The 19,361-nt window shown below is 42.6% G+C and overlaps 2 protein-coding genes and 1 long non-coding RNA gene across 3 annotated transcripts in view; 1 reads left to right on the forward strand and 2 right to left on the reverse strand.

The window, feature by feature from the left end:
* LOC135557870 (uncharacterized) overlaps positions 1-7,097 on the forward strand; it is a 25,007-nt gene extending 17,910 nt beyond the window's left edge. Inside the window, exon 3 of the long non-coding RNA XR_010458274.1 lies at positions 6,948-7,097. This is a non-coding gene — a long non-coding RNA (uncharacterized LOC135557870). The remainder of the gene's footprint in view (positions 1-6,947) is intronic.
* Positions 1-10,555, reverse strand: part of LOC135557868 (lactoylglutathione lyase-like) — a 12,312-nt gene extending 1,757 nt beyond the window's left edge. Inside the window, exons 1-5 of the mRNA XM_064991560.1 lie at positions 10,388-10,555; positions 8,885-8,967; positions 8,500-8,640; positions 219-286; positions 7-96 (exon numbers count right to left, since the gene is read on the reverse strand). Of these exons, the coding sequence (XP_064847632.1) occupies positions 7-96; positions 219-286; positions 8,500-8,640; positions 8,885-8,967; positions 10,388-10,456 (451 nt within the window). The 5' untranslated portion in view covers positions 10,457-10,555. The remainder of the gene's footprint in view (positions 1-6; positions 97-218; positions 287-8,499; positions 8,641-8,884; positions 8,968-10,387) is intronic.
* A 5,862-nt stretch (positions 10,556-16,417) lies between these two features.
* LOC135557313 (photoreceptor cilium actin regulator-like) lies at positions 16,418-18,988 on the reverse strand. Its single transcript, XM_064990497.1, has one exon. The coding sequence runs from the start codon at positions 18,986-18,988 to the stop codon at positions 16,418-16,420; it is 2,571 nt and encodes an 856-aa protein (XP_064846569.1).
* Between the last annotated feature and the right edge of the window lie 373 nt (positions 18,989-19,361).

Genomic DNA, 19,361 nt, shown 5'->3' on the forward strand with positions numbered 1-19,361 from the left:
ATATACCATCATCTGGTTTCTTAACAAATGTTACTCCTTGTTCTTCAAATACTTTGCAGGCTGCATAAACATCAGGTACAGCAATGCCGATGTGCCCTGCATAATAGAGAAAGTGGAGTGGGGCAATTTAAATAATGTGGAATTGTCTCATGGTTGAAAAACACAATGGCTATACCACATTCAAATGTTGAATTAAAAAGATCATATCGTTTTCTCACCAAAACCCCTCGGTTCAGAGTTTCCGTTGTGAAGAGATAATTTTTCATCTGACTCAGAGCCCCAGTTGCTTATAGAGAACAGAGAAAAGAGAAGTGAGAAAAGTCAAGTGAGAAATACAGTATATCATCTTCACCATCATGGTATTGTGACAGGGTAGGAACCATAGTTTCGGTCCATGATTCCAAAGAGAAAGTAATTAGTGAAGAACATTAAACAGGTATAGAGAGATATTGATGGCGTCTTTTCTAGACACCAACTCCGCCATGGTTCGTTGGATAAAGCCTATGAGGAAAATTAATGGAATTTTGGAAGGTTTTTGGATAAATGCCGAAAATAAGGTCCGTGGAGATCTTATACGTTATGTTCTATGAGATTATCTTCATCAGCTAATGTCATTTTTTTGTGAATTTCGAAGAATTTATGTATTACAAAAAAACATGAATCACATGAAGCACCCCTTCTTAAACCTGCTCAGATGAGAGCTTTGTCAAAAATGTTCTATTATAAGATAGTCGAGTGACCGCTCTAACAATGGAAATGCATGTCAAAAAAGATAGATAGCAGACTGGAGGAGGCGAGATGGGGTGGGACCATTCTAGCCAGGGCCATCATTCACTCCAGCAGGTAGTCTAGTGGTTAGAGTGTTGGGTCAGTAACCGAAAAGTTGCTGGATCGAATCCCTGAGCTGACAATGTAAAAAATCGGTTGTTCTGCCCCTGAACAAGGCAGTTAACCCACTGTTCCCGGTAGGCCAGCATTGTATATAAAAATTTGTTCTTAACTGACTTGCCTGGTTAAATAAAAACATTAGTATGAACAACTCTATTTTTTATTTATTTTACTCAGCAAGTAAGTTAAGAACACATTCTTATTTTCAATGATGGCCTAGGAACAGTGGGTTAACTGCCTGTTCAGGGGCAGAACAACAGATTTGTACCTTGTCAGCTTGGGGATTTGAACTTGCAACCTTTCGGTTACTAGTCCAACGCTCTAACCACTAGGCTATCCTGCCGCCCCACATTGTATATAAAGTAGTATTGTTGCCGAAATGCCACATGCGTCCCCTTATATCAGTACATTCGTAACAACCTATCCATCACGAAACTTGTATTTGATCAAATAAGCCTCAGGTAGCAAATTAGCAATTACATTTTTTGTTTCCCAAATTGGTCATCATACAAAAATTCCTCACTTTGTGGTCTTACTTTCATTGTCAAATTTTTGGGAGGAGTAAACCCTCTCGCTTTGTCCTAAATGTCCAGTGTTGAGTCTGTGCAAGTCTTTGTGAGCACAACCATTATATGAAACATGCAGCATGTAGAAATGTTTGGGCTATGGTGTAATAAGGTTTGTTTGTTTCCCTATAGCAGTTTTCATTTATTTATATAAGTTTGATCAAGTTTTGCCAATGCAGTAATGTCTTTTGTTTTCAGTTGTTCAGTATTCCATGTGTTTTGGCCTTTGTTATGTGAACTCTGTCAAGTCTCTGAAAGCACTGTTGTAGGCCTACTTCAACACGTGTCATGGCTATCTGTTAGTGATGGGTCGTTCGCGAACGAGCTGGCTCTTGAAGGTGAACGTTGGGAGCCAGCTCACATATCAGAAGAGCCGAATCTATTTCTAAAAATAAAATAAAAATTAAGATATGAATAATCAAAAGATTTAAATGAATAGAATGAACTAATTCAAAGAACAAAAATATGTATAAAATAGGTCTAAATGCTCAAGCGCACACACATTTGTTTTGACTGTCTGCTCAGACTAACAGCCTCACCTGTTGTTCCTGTCAATGAGACACGCAGTGTCAACCAATGAACCAAAGATGCGTGAGGGCTGAGACAACTCACTCACAGTCACACACTTAGCAGCCGAGGAGAGAGAGGAAGGGCAGCTGTGAAAACAACAGCTGGAAAATGAGTTGGAAGCATAGTTGCATTTGGATTCATTTTAATAACGAAGACAATGTAGGAGTATAGTGTAGAATTTGCCAAAACAAAATCTCATATAAAGCCGCACAACCTACACCTATCAAGACACAGATGCAGACACAGGAGGCAGATGGTCGGAGCCTTACAATATTTATTCATCTAATAGGGGAAGGCAAGAGAATGGTCGTGGACAGGCAAAAGGGTCAAAACCAGTTCAGAGTCCAAAAGGTACCAAAGGGCAAGCAGAATCAAGGTCAGGCCAGGCAGGATGATCAGGCAGGTGGGAAAGTAGTCCAGAGTCAGGCAGGGGTCAGAACCGGGAGGACTATCAAGAAGAGAATAGCAAATACGCTGGTTGACTTGACTAACATACAAGATGAAATGGCACAGAAAGACACAGGGATAAATACACTGGGGAAAATAGGCAACACCTGGAGGGGGTGGAGACAATAACGAGGACAGGTGAAACTGATCAGGGTGTGACAACACCGGTATATGTGAACTGTGCACCCAACTGTGAAGCTAACTGTATCGGAGCTTTGAGAAACCTGCGGGCCTGCTAGTGATAGTGGTGGAGCCAGCACCTCCACACGTGGAGATGTAGCCACTCAGTCAAGTAGATCTACTCCGCGACCCACAGCAACGCAGTCCTCTATGGACCAGTTTATGCCAAAGTCTATGTCTGTATCAAAACAAGGCCAAATTGATATTGCATTGGGTAAAATGATTGCCACTGATTTCCAGCCATTTTCGATCGTGGAGGTCAGAGGTTTTTTAGAAATTATAGCATTAGTCTAAATCCAATGTACACAATTCCAAGCAGGAAAACCCTTTCAAAAGTACTTATTCCAGAACTGTATGAGAGCACACAGGCTTCAGTGCAGGAAAGAGTCCTTAAAGCTACTGCAGTTTGCCTTACCACTGACTCCTGGACATCAAGGGTAACCACTTCTGACATGTCGGTTACATGTCACTTCATTCAAGATTTTTCAATGTCTAGCTGTCTTCTGGACTGCTTTGAGTTCAGTGACAGACACACGTCAGAGAACTTGGCAGAGGAACTGTTGAGAGTGGCCAGAGAATGGCAAGTAGATGGAAAAGTTATCTGTTGTGTTAGCGACAATGCAGCCAACATAACCAAAGTCATGATAATGTTAAAACGGACCCATCATACATGTCTTGCCCACACAATCAACCTCATTGTAAGAGATGCTCTGAAGGTGATGAAGCCCACTTTGGACAAAGTGAAAGCAGCTGTGGAATACTTCTCCTTGAGCACAGTAGGTGTTTAAAAACTAAAGTCTACACAACGCCAGATGGGGATGCCTGAGCTGAGGCCTAAATAAGACTGCACTACAAGGTGGAATTCAACATTTTATATGTTGAAGCGGTTTCTTGAGTCAAAGGATGCCATCATCTCTACCCTGGCCATTGTCAATGCACCTGTTGATGCTCTGACCCAAGAGGAATGGGAGGTGGTGGAGGAGGTGTGCAGAGTCCTGGAACCCTTTGAGCATGTCACTGTGGAGATCAGTAGAGTAAGTAGTTATTACTACATCATTATTTAATCCAGTATTTTATATGTATATGAGTAGTAGATGAGAATGTAGTATCAGTAGACAAAACATGAACCTGAACTAATAAATTACTGTTCGCTCTTTTCAGCTATGTGACAGCCTCAAAAATTATACTCCTGTGTAAGGGTCTGCAGCGAATCACAGCCAGTCGCCAGAGTGAAGCTAATGTAACCATAGGACATGTGACAGAGTTGATGGGAACCCTATGTTCATCAATGGACAGAAAGTTACACAGAATGGAATATAATCACGTGCTATCAGAAACCGCTGCACTTGACCCCAGGTTTAAGAAGTTAGCCTTCAGTGATGCCAGAGCGATTGATTAGGCTCTTCAAAGAATAACCTCAGCAGCAGGGAGGGACAGCCCCAGCAGTCAGCTGGCTCAGGCACCAGAGCAACAGGAAGAAGAGGGATCAGATGGAGCAGAAGCACCAGCAGTAGTGTCACAAACGTCTGCTGTTTAACGAGAGAGCAACTGGGGATGCAGCACAAAGTAATCCCTCAGCAGACGCCACAATGGAGGTCCGATCCTATTTGGAGGAGCCCCTGGTGGAAGAACAAGGCCTCTGTCTACCCACGGCTTACTAAAGCCATGACAAGGAGACTCTGCATAGTGGCCACATCCTTCCCTCTGAGAGGGTCTTCTCAAAAACGGGACAAATAATTACTGAGAGAAGAAACCGCATCAGCCCCTTGAAAGTGTGGCAGCTTGCATTTCTGTATGCAAATCTATCATAAAAGCTAAATCTGGTCAGCATTGCTGTGTGCTGCTGGTTATAACATGGCAATAAAGAAGAGAGAGAAAAGAGGGACCGGTTTAATGTTTTAAGTGGGATGCTGCAGTTTTGCACATTGTTATTGATTTGTCTTTGATATGGTGCAATATTCTATTATTATGTTGTTCAGATTGTATTTGTTTTGAATTGTTGCATTTATATGCACTTTGTTTCTATACATTAAAAAAGTTATACTTTAAATGCACATGTGGAATATCATCCTTCTTTGTTACATTTATTTCAATTTGTGGGATGCTGCAGTTTTGCAAATTGTATTTATTTTTCTTTGATATGGTGCAATATTCTATGATGCTCTTCAGATTGTATTAGTTTTGAATGGTTAGATTTATATGCACTTTGTTTATATATTCAAAAGTTATACTTTAAATGCAAATGTTTAATAGCATTATTTTTCAGAACAAACCAATGCATTTTTAAGTACATTGTGGTTAAGTTAGAGTATGATTTCATTTAATAATTTAATTAGAATTGTTTTAACACCAATCATAGTCAAACTATTGCAAACTGTTTGACTTGAAAAAATACAAAACATATTATTTTTTAAAGAGCAGTCTGGGAACCAAAAGAGATGGCTCTATTTGGTGAGCTGAGCCGAAAGAGCCGGAATGCCCATCACTACTATCTGTCCGGTAGAAGTAATGTATTTGACAGTAACGTTAATCCTGTTTCAAACAAGCAAACTTCTACACGTTTTAATTTGTTATAACGTAAACTCACTCACTTTTGTACATCGCCTTGGTCCGTACAATTGACCTTATTTTAGCGCCCCAAAAACGTAATACTTCCAGATCAACTGTAATGTCAATACCATTGTAAAGCACAATTTCTCCCCTTTCCAACAGAATCAATTACATGACCCCCACGCTACCCGTTTCTGCATGATTCAAGCAGGCAATGAGCCCCCGTGGGGTCTTTTTTTAAATGACGGTTGGGGAAGCTAAACTAATGCTTAGTCGTGAGAAGGAGAGATGTTGTGGGAAAATTGCTTTTTTTCACTCGATCTGTCCAACGTATCACCTTATCGCCTCTAAAATGTAAATAAAACACTATAAAGAGTTTATATAATGTGTCATTACATACCTATTTGAAGGTTTGTGTCGAATTTGAATCGGGTTTTAAGGACGGTGCTAAAGTGATCTAAGAAGTAAGCAGCGGCTTTGAGAATGATGATCGCATGCAATGATGACGAAAAAATGACTAGGTATCCCCCCTTATCCCCGTCACTGTCCATTTCTTGTTTTTAAAGGATGAGGGAAGTGCTACACCTGGTGGAGAGAGATTGTAAGACAGAAATAGTTGCTTTATGCGTGCTGTACGTTACGACATGACACGTCAAGATGTAACGGAGGGTCAGTTTTTTCAATTTTTCTCCAATACTATAGAGCCATTACCATGTCGATCAACGCTTGAATAGAAACCTAGTTCACACCCCCGATGTTGAAGTCAACACAGTCCCATTAGTTTTCTTTGTAGCCTCGTTTGAATGTTGGGGTTATGCACATTTGTACGGAATGGGGTGAGTTTACGTTAGCTAATTTTCCCCCAACATCGGACACTCGGTTGGAGGTCTAAATCACCTCGAGCTCAACATTTAAATAAACGACACCCTTCTAGCTAACTGACCACCGAATTTAATTGGAATTTATGCAAGTTAGGTTTTGAGAGTTTTCAAAAATATAATATGTATATACATTTTGTGGGACACGCTGTATATCGTAAAATCCGAATTTGCGACTGACAACACGTAATTTATTAATATCCAATTTTTTACCTCTGAAATATAGCTGACGGATTTGCTAATGTTGTTGCTAGCTTGGTTGCTAAATGTTGATAGAACTGCTAAGTAAGCAAATAGGAAAGACATTTTAAGCTTTAGATAATACATATCACGGAAACAACTGAAAGTTGTCAAGCTTTACCTTATGGAAATTAGAGTCCTCTGGGGCGTTTTGTACCATCTGCAAAAATTAATTTTGAACTTTGAACCATGAACTTTTTTGACACCTATGTTTAATCTTACAACAGCTAACGTTACATAGAGGCAGTATTTAGTCAAGTGTTATAATGTATGCCTCAATATTAAACTAACTGGGACAATTTTCATTACAGATAACATCAAATAAAAAACGTGGGTACACTTTCAGTTATTGTGAAAACGTTCATCATCTTTCAATTGCCTAAACTTTGAAATGTAAATGTTTATACATATTCAGATTGAGTTATCTTTCTAAAATGTGTATAGTATGCCAAGTTATTTAGCTACATGTATTTACCACCACAGCATGGAGAAAGTCAAGAGGAAGCAGTGGTGAGGTGGACATGGTCCATGCAGTGGAGGATGGCTATCCGCCAGGCTGCCAAGGTTAGGCATCTGTTGTATGCACATTTCATCTGCTAGTAACAGTTTTATTCTCTTATCTACCAAGGTGCATGGTGTACCTCGGCAGACCCGGGCGGACAAGGCTGAGCGGCCGGGTGACCCATGGTTGTCGCAGTGGACCACCCACATCGCTTGCACCAGAGGATGAAAATTCTCTGGTGCAGTACTGTATCTACCAAAAAACAAAACAAACATTTTCATTCTGGTTGGATAATTTTCTATTCTATTGAAATTTTTGTGACAAGATAGGGATGGAGATTGAGATGTAATTGTTTTGTTTGTTTTCATATAAAATGAATTATTTGTACATGTCAAAAATATATATTTATTCAACCCATCTTCCTTTACTTTCCAAGTGCATCTCTGCAACACAAACTCCAACATTATTTTAATTGTTTGTCAATGCAAATGACTGAAATTAAAGTTTTATTTTATGTAAATTATTCATACTCATGTATATTTTAATATTAAACTGTTATCTACTTTCTCAAAACATAAGATTCGTCTGTAAAACAAATTATGAGACATTATTTGGTTACAACACTGAATACGTTGGTTAAGAACCATTTTTTAAGAGTCCACAGGAGGGCGCACCGGGCTAAGCAATGAAAAGTTGACAGGCAAGTCTTTTTTCTTTTCTTTTTTACAGGAAAGCTAGCTAACTATCTAGTAAACACTTTGGATACGAGGTTGGTGTCTCATTTTTGAACAACATTTTAACCGATATATCTTGTAATGGAACCAAATAGTAAGGTGGCCAATGACTGGGGACCGTATGCCAATAATACGGAACTTATGTTTTTTGTTAAGCCACTTATCAAAAAGCTGATAGCATGTTTGACATTTCAGTGGAAATACTACTAATTGATAACCTGTTGGGTAACATTTTTACAACACGAATAATCACAAAACATTGATGGCTTGATCACAAGATAACACTGTTGAAGGTAATATATGCCGATAATACGGGGTGCTAAGCTATCTGCCTTCTACTGTTCCCTATAAATGGGCCTAGAACCTGTGGTTTGATTAGAACAATTATTTATTTGATTTATTCATGTAATATTAGGCTACTGATTATTTATCAGTATCAACTTGCGAGCTACTCGTTGACAGCACACATACTACTTATAGCTTGCTATCGACCTGTTGGGTACCCCTGGGTTAGATGTTACAGGATCATTTCATCGACCTGTTGGAGACCCCTGGTTAGATGTTACAGGATCATTTCATCGACCTATTGGAGACCCCTGGTTAGATGTTACAGGATAATTTCATCGACCTGTTGGAGACCCATGGTTAGATGTTACAGGATCATTTCATCGACCTATTGGAGACCCCTGGTTAGATGTTACAGGATCATCTCATCGACCTGTTGGAGACCCCTGGTTAGATGTTACAGGATCATTTCATCGACCTATTGGAGACCCCTGGTTAGATGTTACAGGATCATTTCATCGACCTGTTGGAGACCCCTGGTTAAATGTTACCGGATCATTTTCTATTACATTCCATGTTTACAAGGCACTTCATAGCTCGACTAGCAGATCTGAAATCTATGTGCTTGTGTGTGCTGAGGTTTTAAGTGGGGTGCCTACTGTGTGAGTTCGATGGTGGCTCGTCGAGAGAAAGTCCATGCTGTCCTCTCCTTTACATCTGTAGGGATCTCCTTCTTTTCCTCATAACCCAGGAAGTAGAGTGTGAAGAGCATTGATGGGAAGTCTATCTTCTGCAGCAACCTGAGGCAAATAGGAATCGCAATTGGGGTGCATTCATTATGCCGATTCTCTTGCAAAACATTTAGCAACAGAAACCATTTACTACAAATGGAAAAGGTTTTGCAACGAAAATTAAACTTTCTTTTAGTCAAATTCAGTTGGGTCCTTCCTCGTTCCACTCACAGAGTGATACATCTTCTAGAGTGGTAGGGTACTAGGAATGAAACCCCATTGTGTGTGTGTGAGAGAGTAGTATGGGACTCACGTCATACCCATGATGCGGGTGTAGAAGTCTAAAGACTTGAGAGGGTCTTTTACCCTCAGCATGGTTTGTTGCATCATGTAGTCCTGGGGAGAGACGGGGAAACACACACAGACACAGAGAGAGAGAGGGGGAGACAGGTGGGGAGAGAGGGAGAGACAGAGAGAGTGACGGGGAGACAGAGGGGAGAGAGAGAAATGGGGGGACAGGTGGAGAGAGAGAGGGGTGGGGAGAGGGGGGAGAGAGAGTGTGTGTGTGTGACGGGGAGAGACAGAGGGGGGAGAGAGAGAAATGGGGGGACAGGTGAAGAGAGATAGATAGGGACAGGGGGAGAGAGAGTGATGGGGAGAGACAGAGAGACAGTGAGCGAGAGAGGGGGTAGAGGGAGAGCGCAACACAATTAGACCCAACCAAATCATGAGAAAACAAAAAGATAATTCCTTGACACATTGGAAAGAATTAACAAAAAAAACAGAGCAAACTAGAATGCTATTTGGCCCTTAACGGAGACTACACAGTGGCAGAATACCTAACCACTGTGACTGACCCACAATTAAGGAAATCTTTGACTATGTACAGACTCAGTGAGCATAGCCTTGCTATTGAGAAAGACCGCCATAGGCAGACCTGACTCTCAAGAGTAGACAGGCTATGTGCACACTGCCTACAAAATGAGGTGGAAACTGAGATGCACCCCCTAACTTCCTGCCAAATGTATATTAGAGACACATATTTCCCTCAGATTACACAGACCTACAAAGGATTCGAAAACAAATCCATTCTTGATAAACTCCCATATCTATTGGGTGAAATACCACAGTGTGCCATCACAGCAGCAAGATGTGTGACCTGTTGCCACAAAAAAAGGGCAACCAGTGAAGAAAATAACACCATTGTAAATACAACCTATATTTATGTTTATTTATTTTCTATTTTGTATTTTAACTATTTGCACATCATTACAACATTATATATACAGTAAATAATATGACATTTGAAATGTGTTTATTCTTTTGGAACTTTTGTAAGTAATGTTTACTGTTCATTTTTTTATTGTTTATTTCGCTTTTGTTTATTATCTATTTCACTTGCTTTGGCAATGCAAACATACGTTTTCCATGCCAATAAAGCCCTTAAATTGAAATAGAATTGAAATTGAATTAGAGAGAAAGAGAGGTCAATTGCAAAATATGTTTTGACCCTGGCCTCCTCATCTATGTTCTCATTTTACAACTCTAGAAGATAAGTTAGAACTCAAAAAAGAGGCAACACATTTCTCTGTATAAATAATGGCATTCTAATGTCTGGAGCTACTAGTAAACACTTTTATTTGCTAAAGGAGCACAGGGCTTGGCTATGTAGCCTACAACTAACATAGCCTGCTCAACAACAGGTTTGCTGAGACAGACTGTCAAACAAGTAAAATAGGCCTACTGTGAATAAGTGATACATTAATGCTAGCTTACATATTCTATTTAATTTGCGCTCCATCCGTGTGACACTCACCTGAGTGATAGGTTCCCCTTCTTTGCACGCTGCGGATGCAGCCTCATCTGTGAGTCCTTTGTCTGTCATTTTGTGTTGAAAGACCCAATGGACAGCAGGGAAATTCACAGGCTGTTTGAGTAGCTTGGGAAAGGCGCTCCTAAAGCCGACTGGCAAGTTGAGACAGTTCACAGCGAAGCATGACACTCCCTAAAGTTGGCAGGTTAGGAGGGTTTCACAAAAATGTTGAAACGAAAGCACCAGAGTTGTGTAAAACGAATGCATGTCAAGTAAGTGTGCATTGCAGTGGAGGCTACAACTGGCAGAAAGTCTAATCAGTTTCATACTTTATACAGTGCATTCGGGAAGTATTCAGACCCCTTGACTTTTTCCACATTTTGTTACGTTACAGCCTTATTCTAAAATTGATGAAATAAAAATGTTTTCCTCATCAATCCACAAACACCCTGCTTTCGCTTTATTATAGGGTATTTACGAATTGTGCAAATATATAAAAATGTATAACAGAAATACCTTATTTAAGTAAGTATTCAGCCCCTTTGCTATGAGACTCGAAATTGAGCTCAGGTGCATCCTGTTCCATTGATCATCCTTGAGATGTTTCAACAACATGATTGGAGTCCACCTGTGGTAAATTCAATTGACTGGACATGAATGGAAAGGCACACATCTGTCTATATAAGGTCCCACAGTTGACAGTGCATGTCAGAGCAAAAACCAAGCCATGAGGTCGACGGAAATGTCCATAGAGCTCCGAGACAGGATTGTGTTGGGGCACAGATCTGAGGAAGGGTACTGAAAAATGTCTGCAGCATTGAAGGTCCCCAAGGACACATTGGCTTCCATCATTCTAAAATGGAAGAAGTTTGGAACCACCAAGACTCTTCCTAGAGCTGGCCGCCCGGCCAAACTGAGCAGTCCGGGGAGAAGGGCCTTAGTCAGGGAACCTTAGCCAATAACCTGATGGTCACTCTGACAGAGCTCCAGAGTTTCTCTGTGGAGATGGGGAACCTTCCAGAAGGACACCCATCTGCAGCACTCCACCAATCAGGCCTCTACGGTATGGTGGCCAGACGGAAGCCACTCCTCAGTAAAATGCACATGACAGCCTGCTTGGACTTTGCCAAAAGGCCCCTAAAGTACTCGCAGACCATGAGAAACAAGATTCTCTGGTCTGATGAAACCAAGATTGAACTGTTTGGCCTGAATGCCAAGCCTCACGCCTGGAGGAAACCTGGCACCATCCCTATGGTGAAGCATGGTGGTCGTGGCATCATGCTGTGTAGGTGTTTTTTAGTGACAAGGAATGGGAGACTAATCAAGATCGAGGGAAAGATGAACAGAGCAAAGAACAGAGATCCTTTGTGAAAACCTGCTCCAGAGCGCTCAGGACCTCACACTGGGGCAAAGGTTCACCTTCCAACAGGACAACGACCCTAAGCACACAGCCAAGACAATGCATAAGTGGCTTCGGGACAAGTCTCTGATTGTCCTTGATTGGCTCAGTCAGAGTCTGGACTTGAACCTGATCGAACATCTCAGGAGAGACCTGGAAAATAGTTGTCCAGCGACGCTCCCCATCCAACCTGACAGAGCTTGAGAGGATCTGCAGAGAAGAATGGGAGAAACTCCCCAAATACAGGTGTGCCAAGCTTGTAGCGTCACACCCAAGAAGGCTCAAGGCTGTAATCGCTGCCTAAGGTGCTTCAACAAAGTACTGAGTAAAGGGTCTGAATACTTATGTAAATGTGATATTTCCGTTTTCTTATTTAAATTTGCAAACATTCCTAACATTGCCATTATGGGGTCTTGTATGTAGATTAATGAGGGGGGGGGGGGATTATTTAATCCAATTTAGTATAAGGCTGTAACGTAACAAAATGTGAAAAAAGTCAAGGGGTCTGAATACTTCCCGATTGCTCTGTATGTACAGTCAATGTGACTGTATATTCCTGATGTCTAACCTTTTTACTTCTCTTTCTCTCACATACTCTCTTGCATTCTCTCTGTAAATCATTACTGTAGACAGTCAGACAAATTCATGTTCTGGTGCAGACTAGCTTGACTTTTTATGAAAATACAGTCTGCTACAATCTGCAATTTGCTACAGTATTTCACGATTCTGGGTGCAGTTCTATAAAAAATGGACCAGTGGGACAACAGGTTTATTATCTCATAGCTGACTCAACTGATGAGTTTATCCTTTATGCACAGCAAGGGTGTGGGAATCAGTAACGATGCAAATGTTTTTTTCAAATGAGCAGTTGACTATTTCCCTTGTAATACATGCTCGTTTTTCCCCCAAAGAAAATGGGCCTAACATAATAACACAGAATATAACCTATAATTATTTTAATGCTCACAGAGAACAGAGAACTGTATTGTGAGACGATTTGGGGAGCTATTTATAGCTGGGTGACGTAATGTGTTCAAGTTACACCTCTCTGTTGGCAGTATATTTTTTTATTTTTTTTATTGGGAACAGGTAGAAAACAATGGAAATAAACAAAATACAAAGGTGAAACTACGAAATAATAATAAAACAACATTTGTAAACAAACACTGTAGTTACTGTATAACAAAAATACCAACAGTTCAAACACAAAATGCTAATTCAAAAACAATATGACATGGACAAGAAACAAATCATTTGACCTATTCACCAATATATAATTAGTCATTGTCAATACAGTATATATATATATATTTTGTTTTTTGTTGAATTTTTACCCCCTTTTTCTCCCAATTTCGTGGTATCCAATTGTTGGTAGCTACTATCTTGTCTCATCTCTACAACTCCCGTACGGGATCGGGAGAGACGAAGGTCGAAAGTCATGCGTCCTCCGATACACAACCCAACCAAGTCACACTGCTTCTTAACACAGCACCATCCAACCCGGAAGCCAGCCGCACCAATGTGTCGGAGGCAACACCGTGCACCTGGCGACCTTGGTTAGCGTACACTGTGCCCGGCCCGCCACAGGAGTCGCTGGTGCACTATGAGACAAGGATATCCCTACCGGCCAAACCCTCCCTAACCCGGACGACACTAGGCCAATTGTGCGTTGTCCCACGGACCTCCCGGTCGCGGCCGGTTGCGACAGAGCCTGGGCGCGAACCCAGAGTCTCTGCGCCACCTGGGAGGCCTCAATACAGTATATTACATTGATTTTACATATGCCAAAATAGATTTTTGTTTTCAGTAATTACTGTATTACAAAACATCATATCAGAGGACGTAATAGATAGACCAAAACATGTACAATGTATTTCAACCTTTTCTCCATTGCAGTCAAGCAATCTGAGGGAGAAGCATGGTCAATTACCTAACACACTTTCTTAGAATAAGCCCCTTCTCTTCTCATTAGAAGGGAAGTCTTAGCCTTAAGAGTCCTCCTAATCCATAATCCCTTTCTATGCTCAGTCCTCACCCTCTAATTCGCTCGGTAGATTCTGCCCTGGCAGACTGCCATGCACTAGTGCTCAGGATCCAAATCAGTATCAACAGCACTTGGATCTGATTGGTTGTCCCCTTCCATCACAAGACCATTGACCATCCTATAAGACAACAGGAAAAGGAGAGGCTTTAGTTGTGGATGTCTTTGTGGATTATGGGATAGCGGACCAGGTAGCTGAGAGATGCAGCGAGGAAGGAGAGCTAATCTACCCAGGATTAGATCAAATAGGTGGTTTGTCTCAGTGTAAATCTGGAGGCAGTACGTAGGGTAAGTGAGTGATGGTGATGGAAACACTGATAACAAGGTATTGGGTTCAAATAAAGAATTTAAAGTTCTTGCAATTTGCAGTCCTCAGTCCCCCCATGTTTAATTACTCACACTCAAGAAGGGTAAATGTACCAATAAAATACATTGTTGACATTGATCGTCTGCTGTAACATTAGGCTAATCTTATAGCACCTCATCATATGATGAGAAGTGTCACTTCAGTTTTTTACAGTAAGAAGTGTCCACATTCCTGTGATTCTCTCTGGCCTATTGTGTTAATATACAGTGGGGCAAAAAAGTATTTAGTCAGCCACCAATTGTGCAAGTTCTCCCACTTAAAAAAGATGAGAGAGGCCTGTAATTTTCATCATAGGTACACTTCAACTATGACAGACAAAATGAAAAGAAAATCACATTGTAGGATTTTTAATGAATTTATTTGCAAATAAATTTATTTAAAAATCCTACAATGTGATTTTCTGTTTTTTTCCCCTAATTTTGTCTGTCATAGTTGAAGTGTACCTATGATGAAAATTACAGGCCTCTCTCATCTTTTTAAGTGGGAGAACTTGCACAATTGGTGGCTGACTAAATACTTTTTTGCCCCACTGTATATATATATTTTACATCTAAGTCATTATCAGACGTTCTTATCCATAGCGACTTAAATGGACAATTAGGGTTTAGTGCCTTGCTCAAGGGCACGTCGACCAAATTTGATTTTAATTTTTTTTTTATCACCTGGCTCAACGCTCTCAACTGCTATGTTAACATCCAATCTCGATAATCAGCACTCTGCTTTGACGATTGTGTTCCTCAAAACTTGACCATTGACTAACTTGTTAAGCACACGTTTGTTATGCAGACTTTGGAATTTACTGTGACATGACAATTATTTACCCACATAGACAAAGTTGATGTATCTGAAATAATCAGATGATCATACCCACTACCTGGAAAACTGATCCATCAAAATGCCACTGAACTTGTTTCGCTCTAGTTGCCATTGAATACACCAGTTACCACACCTATGAAGAATCCTCAGGCGTCTGTAGGACTTGAAAGAAGCTTGAAAATTGCGCAGGCTGCCGTATGTGTAAGCTGTGTTACGTATTTGTTGTTCTACTTATTTTGTTTTGCCTCAAAATTAAATCTCAGGTCACATCTGTTTATCAAAATGGTTATGGCTACTAAAGTGTACATATGTTTAATGTTACGGAATGGCTCTTGTATCAAATAAACACTTCTAGCTAGGTTGTTGTGATTATTTGTAGTTGAGAAATGTAGAATAAACATTTGTTTGCGCTATGCTCTTTTGGCAAGTTGTTTATTACTTTACAGTCTGAGATTACTTTACTTTTTTAAATTACTTATAGAAATCATGGATAAAGGGTGTAGGTGTCTTTTCATTTGAATATTGAGCATTTAAATTCCTGAATGCTAATTCTAAATTGTTGCTCAAATTAATCTACCAACTGTGGATTCACTTTCTGTTTTAGGATGATGTTTTAAACTGAAGGTGATAGCATAGAGATAGATAGAGGACTACTCTCTGAATCTGTTCCATATATAGTGTCTGTGACAGCATGGGCAGTGCCATTGAGGCTATCTCCATTTCGAAATAGTACATTTTCTTCTTCACGATAAGCTGATCTCTCCTGATGACCCAGTTGGACATGACTCCAACAGGGTCACCATGATGGACCAGCCAATGAAGTTGGAAGTCCCACCCAGTTGACTTCATTAAAATGGTGGAAGCCCTCAAAGGCGCTGGCCATGCTAATACGGCCTTTTGGCCGCTAGATGCCTCTATCACTGTCTATGGGTGATAGCTAGGTCTGTTAGCGTCACAGACTGCTGGTGGGCATGGCTTGAGCCTTGCTACAGTACATACACCCACCCACTGAGTGACAGCTGATGGAATCAGATACCATCTACTTGGAGTCAAAAGTATTGACCTTTGGAAGAAGCCATGCAAAACAAACAAGCTCATAGTTTCACAGTTGTCTCCTAATTTAGAAACCGTCTTGTGTTTTTATCTCTCACCTTTTAAGAAATGTGCTTATATAAATAAAGTTTGATTTGATCATAGATACTGTAGTTCATTGAGATATTATCAAGTTGAATTTCTACTTTTGTAGGTTAACTCAAGTATCTGTTTCTTTTTCTATTCACTATTCTCTGCCATTTTCTGTTTGGCGACTTTCTAACATATGATCATAATTCTGCATTTACATGAATTTGGAAGCCTTTGGTCTAATATCCACTAAACTGGTAGCTAGACAAAGGGACTAAAGGGAAACACTCACCTCTCACTGCTTTTGGACATATTTGGATCACTTCCTCGTGTCCGGCCCCGTGGTGTGCCTGGGTTGGACAAATCCTGTTGTTGTGTTGTCAGGCTGGGTCTCTGGTCAGACTGGCTGCGCTGACTGACAGTCTGGGACCCGCGTGTGGACAGCCTTCCCCGGGAGGGCTCACCATAGGGCCTGGGGAGCGTAGAGCTATATTGGGGGGTCCAGCTCTGGGAGTTGGATTGGCTATTTTGACAGAACACAGATCGGGCATCGTTGAAGGACACTGAGGGTGACATGTCTTCACCACTGTCCTCCCTGCTCCATCTCAAGACCCGGGGAGAGGATGGACGTGAGGGTGGATTAGGCTGTGCGAAAGCAGGGGGGCTTGGTAGTCTGTGGTGTGTAGAGGGACAAGAGGGTGGTAGGCGAACTCTGGAGACTGGTGGGACGGTCGGTGGCATGCTGGTGGGGTAATACTCCCCCTCATAGGGGTTGCTGCTTCCTTGCCTGAGACTCACCCCAGCTCTAAGGGGTCCTCGAACCCCCTGGTCAGATCTGTTTGCAGCGGATTCAACTGCGTTGCGCAGGTGGATGATCTTGCGGGCCTTATGGTAGAGAGAGGCGGCCTGCTCACTCTCTTGGTCGCCTTCAGATGCTGGCTGCTGTCCACCCCTCGTCTCAGGATCCTGTCTGATTGGTCCGACACTTCCACGGTTGGGCAGCACCGTCATGTTCTGCAACGAGGCCCTCAGGCGCTGAGAGGCGGTGCTCCTTTGGCGTGGCACAGGGTGGCCCCTACTGTCGGTGTCCTCCTCTTCCCCTTCCTCATCGTCCGGGTTTTCCTCATTGCTCTCATAGGAATTGTCCATCAGGACTTCAGGGGGAGGCGGAGGCAGGTTGTCATCATCCAGGCCCTCCCCACCTTCTGCCCAGATGTTCTTATTGTTGTTACCACTGACAATGTCGGGTAAGAGGGGAGTTCCACTGCTCCTAGACCCCCTAAGGTATGCACTAGGGAGACTTTGGCCTGGTCTGCCGTCCACCCCGCCACTGAATGTGTTTATGAGTCTTTTGACGGAGTTGCGGCCAGGAGGTTGTGGTGCTATTGCTGGTAGTGAATTTGGTGCTTGGTTTGTCTTTGTGGACCCTTTGAGTCCATATCTAGCAACCCTCTGCCCCCCCGAAGAGTATCTTCTCACAGAGTTGTTTCCCGTCTGTCGGTCCAGGTTTTTCTGTTGCAGCTCCTGAACATGTAGAGATTCTATGGACAGTGACCGTGGTGGTCTCACCAGCCTGCCCAAGGGGGCAGCTGTCTGGGGTCGTTTGGGTGGCTGCCCTTTGCTGTGCTTGGTGTTCTGTATGGGGTCTGGCGGGGATGAGTTGGACCGCACCCTCCCTGACCTCTCTTCCTCTTCATCCTCCTCATCTTCATCGTCATCATCCTCTTCCTCGTTTTCTTCCCCCTCCTCACCTTCGTTAAGGCATACCTGGTCAGGTGAATGGCTTGGGGGTGTGGGGCGTGCACTGCCACCGGACCCAGAACTCCCCCATTGACAACGGTGGCGCTCTGATCCCATCAGTGACTCGTTCTCTCCCCCGATTCCACTGTCCTCGCTGTGCAGGGACAAGTCATCGAGGTTGCACTTGGCAGCTGCCTCCACGCGCGCCAGCACCTGGGTCAGACGCTCCTCTACTGCCCGCTTGGCCTGCAGCCTCTCTCCCAGTAGTCTAGATAGCGAGGCGAAGAAGTCTGCCGACTCTTCCAGAGCGGTGTCTCCCAGGCCTTGGATCGAGCTCCCCACCAGCTTCATCTTTTCAGTAGAATGCTGGAGCAGCAGCTGCAGCAGGTCTGGGGGGGTTTCTGATGGGTCAGCATTGGGCTTGGAGGGAGTGGGAGCTGGGCCACTTATCTCGGAGGGCCAGGCCATGTGGTTGCCATGCTCCTTCAGCATCAGCTCCCCTTCCTCAGCCATCTCCTCCAGGGCCTGGTTGACCTCCTCGAAGTGCATCACAATGGCTGTCATCATGGGCTGCAGGGAGAGCTGGGTCTGGGCGGCCTGGTCCAGCAGCCCCAGCAGGGTCTCACACTTGGAGATGTTGGGGTTCAGGTATTCGTAGGCGGCCTGGTGAGCTCTCACCATGTGCATGGGAAGGTCCACCTTCCCCTGGATGATGGAGGTGTTTATCTCCTTTTCTTTTCGGCAGCCTCGTTTCACGCCCTTATTCTTCTTTCGCTTCTTGACCTTTTTTGCCTGCTTTTCCGGTAACTCCTCACTCTGTGTGTCTCTCACCTGTGATGTCATTTGAACCTCTATTTGAGAGACGGCCCCTAGGTTTGACACAACGGCTGTGTTGGGGGCCATGTCCTCCACTTTTCCCAGGGCGGCCATAGGATTATCCTCTTCAGCTGATAGTGGGAGTTCCTCCACTTCTTCGTCAATATCCGTACTGTCAAAATCTTGGTTTTCTCCCTCAACAAGCTTGATGTTACACACCTCTGGTGGTACTGGCAGCAGAGCCTTGTGTACCCCATCTGGGATCGCTGGGAAGAGATGACCTTTGGATGGGGAACAACCCATTTTTTTATGTCCAGACGTTGAAAAAGACTTTAGATTAAAAATGTCAGTTTGCGATGTGATTTCAATAAAGAGATACAAAACCAAATATTTAGCCTAGTAAGTGTGGATAGACCTGCTCATCCATCGGTGCTTCTGTCTGATTACCGTTGAAAACTTGGGTGTGCAGCAGGGTGCATACCTTACGAAAACTCGGCAAAAATTCAGCCTCTAAATCAATCTTCTTTACTGGGTTCTTGAATAGATGGATCAAACCAAATTTCTTATGGGGTTCGTAGATGAGGCTTCTGGAAGCTACGAGTTCCTACCCAAGTAACAGAGCCAGAGAGACTGAGTAGCTGAAAGGATCACATAGGATTGCAGGACTCTTCTTCTC

This window comes from Oncorhynchus masou, chromosome 16, assembly GCF_036934945.1.
Source record: "Oncorhynchus masou masou isolate Uvic2021 chromosome 16, UVic_Omas_1.1, whole genome shotgun sequence".
Lineage (NCBI taxonomy): Eukaryota > Metazoa > Chordata > Actinopteri > Salmoniformes > Salmonidae > Oncorhynchus > Oncorhynchus masou.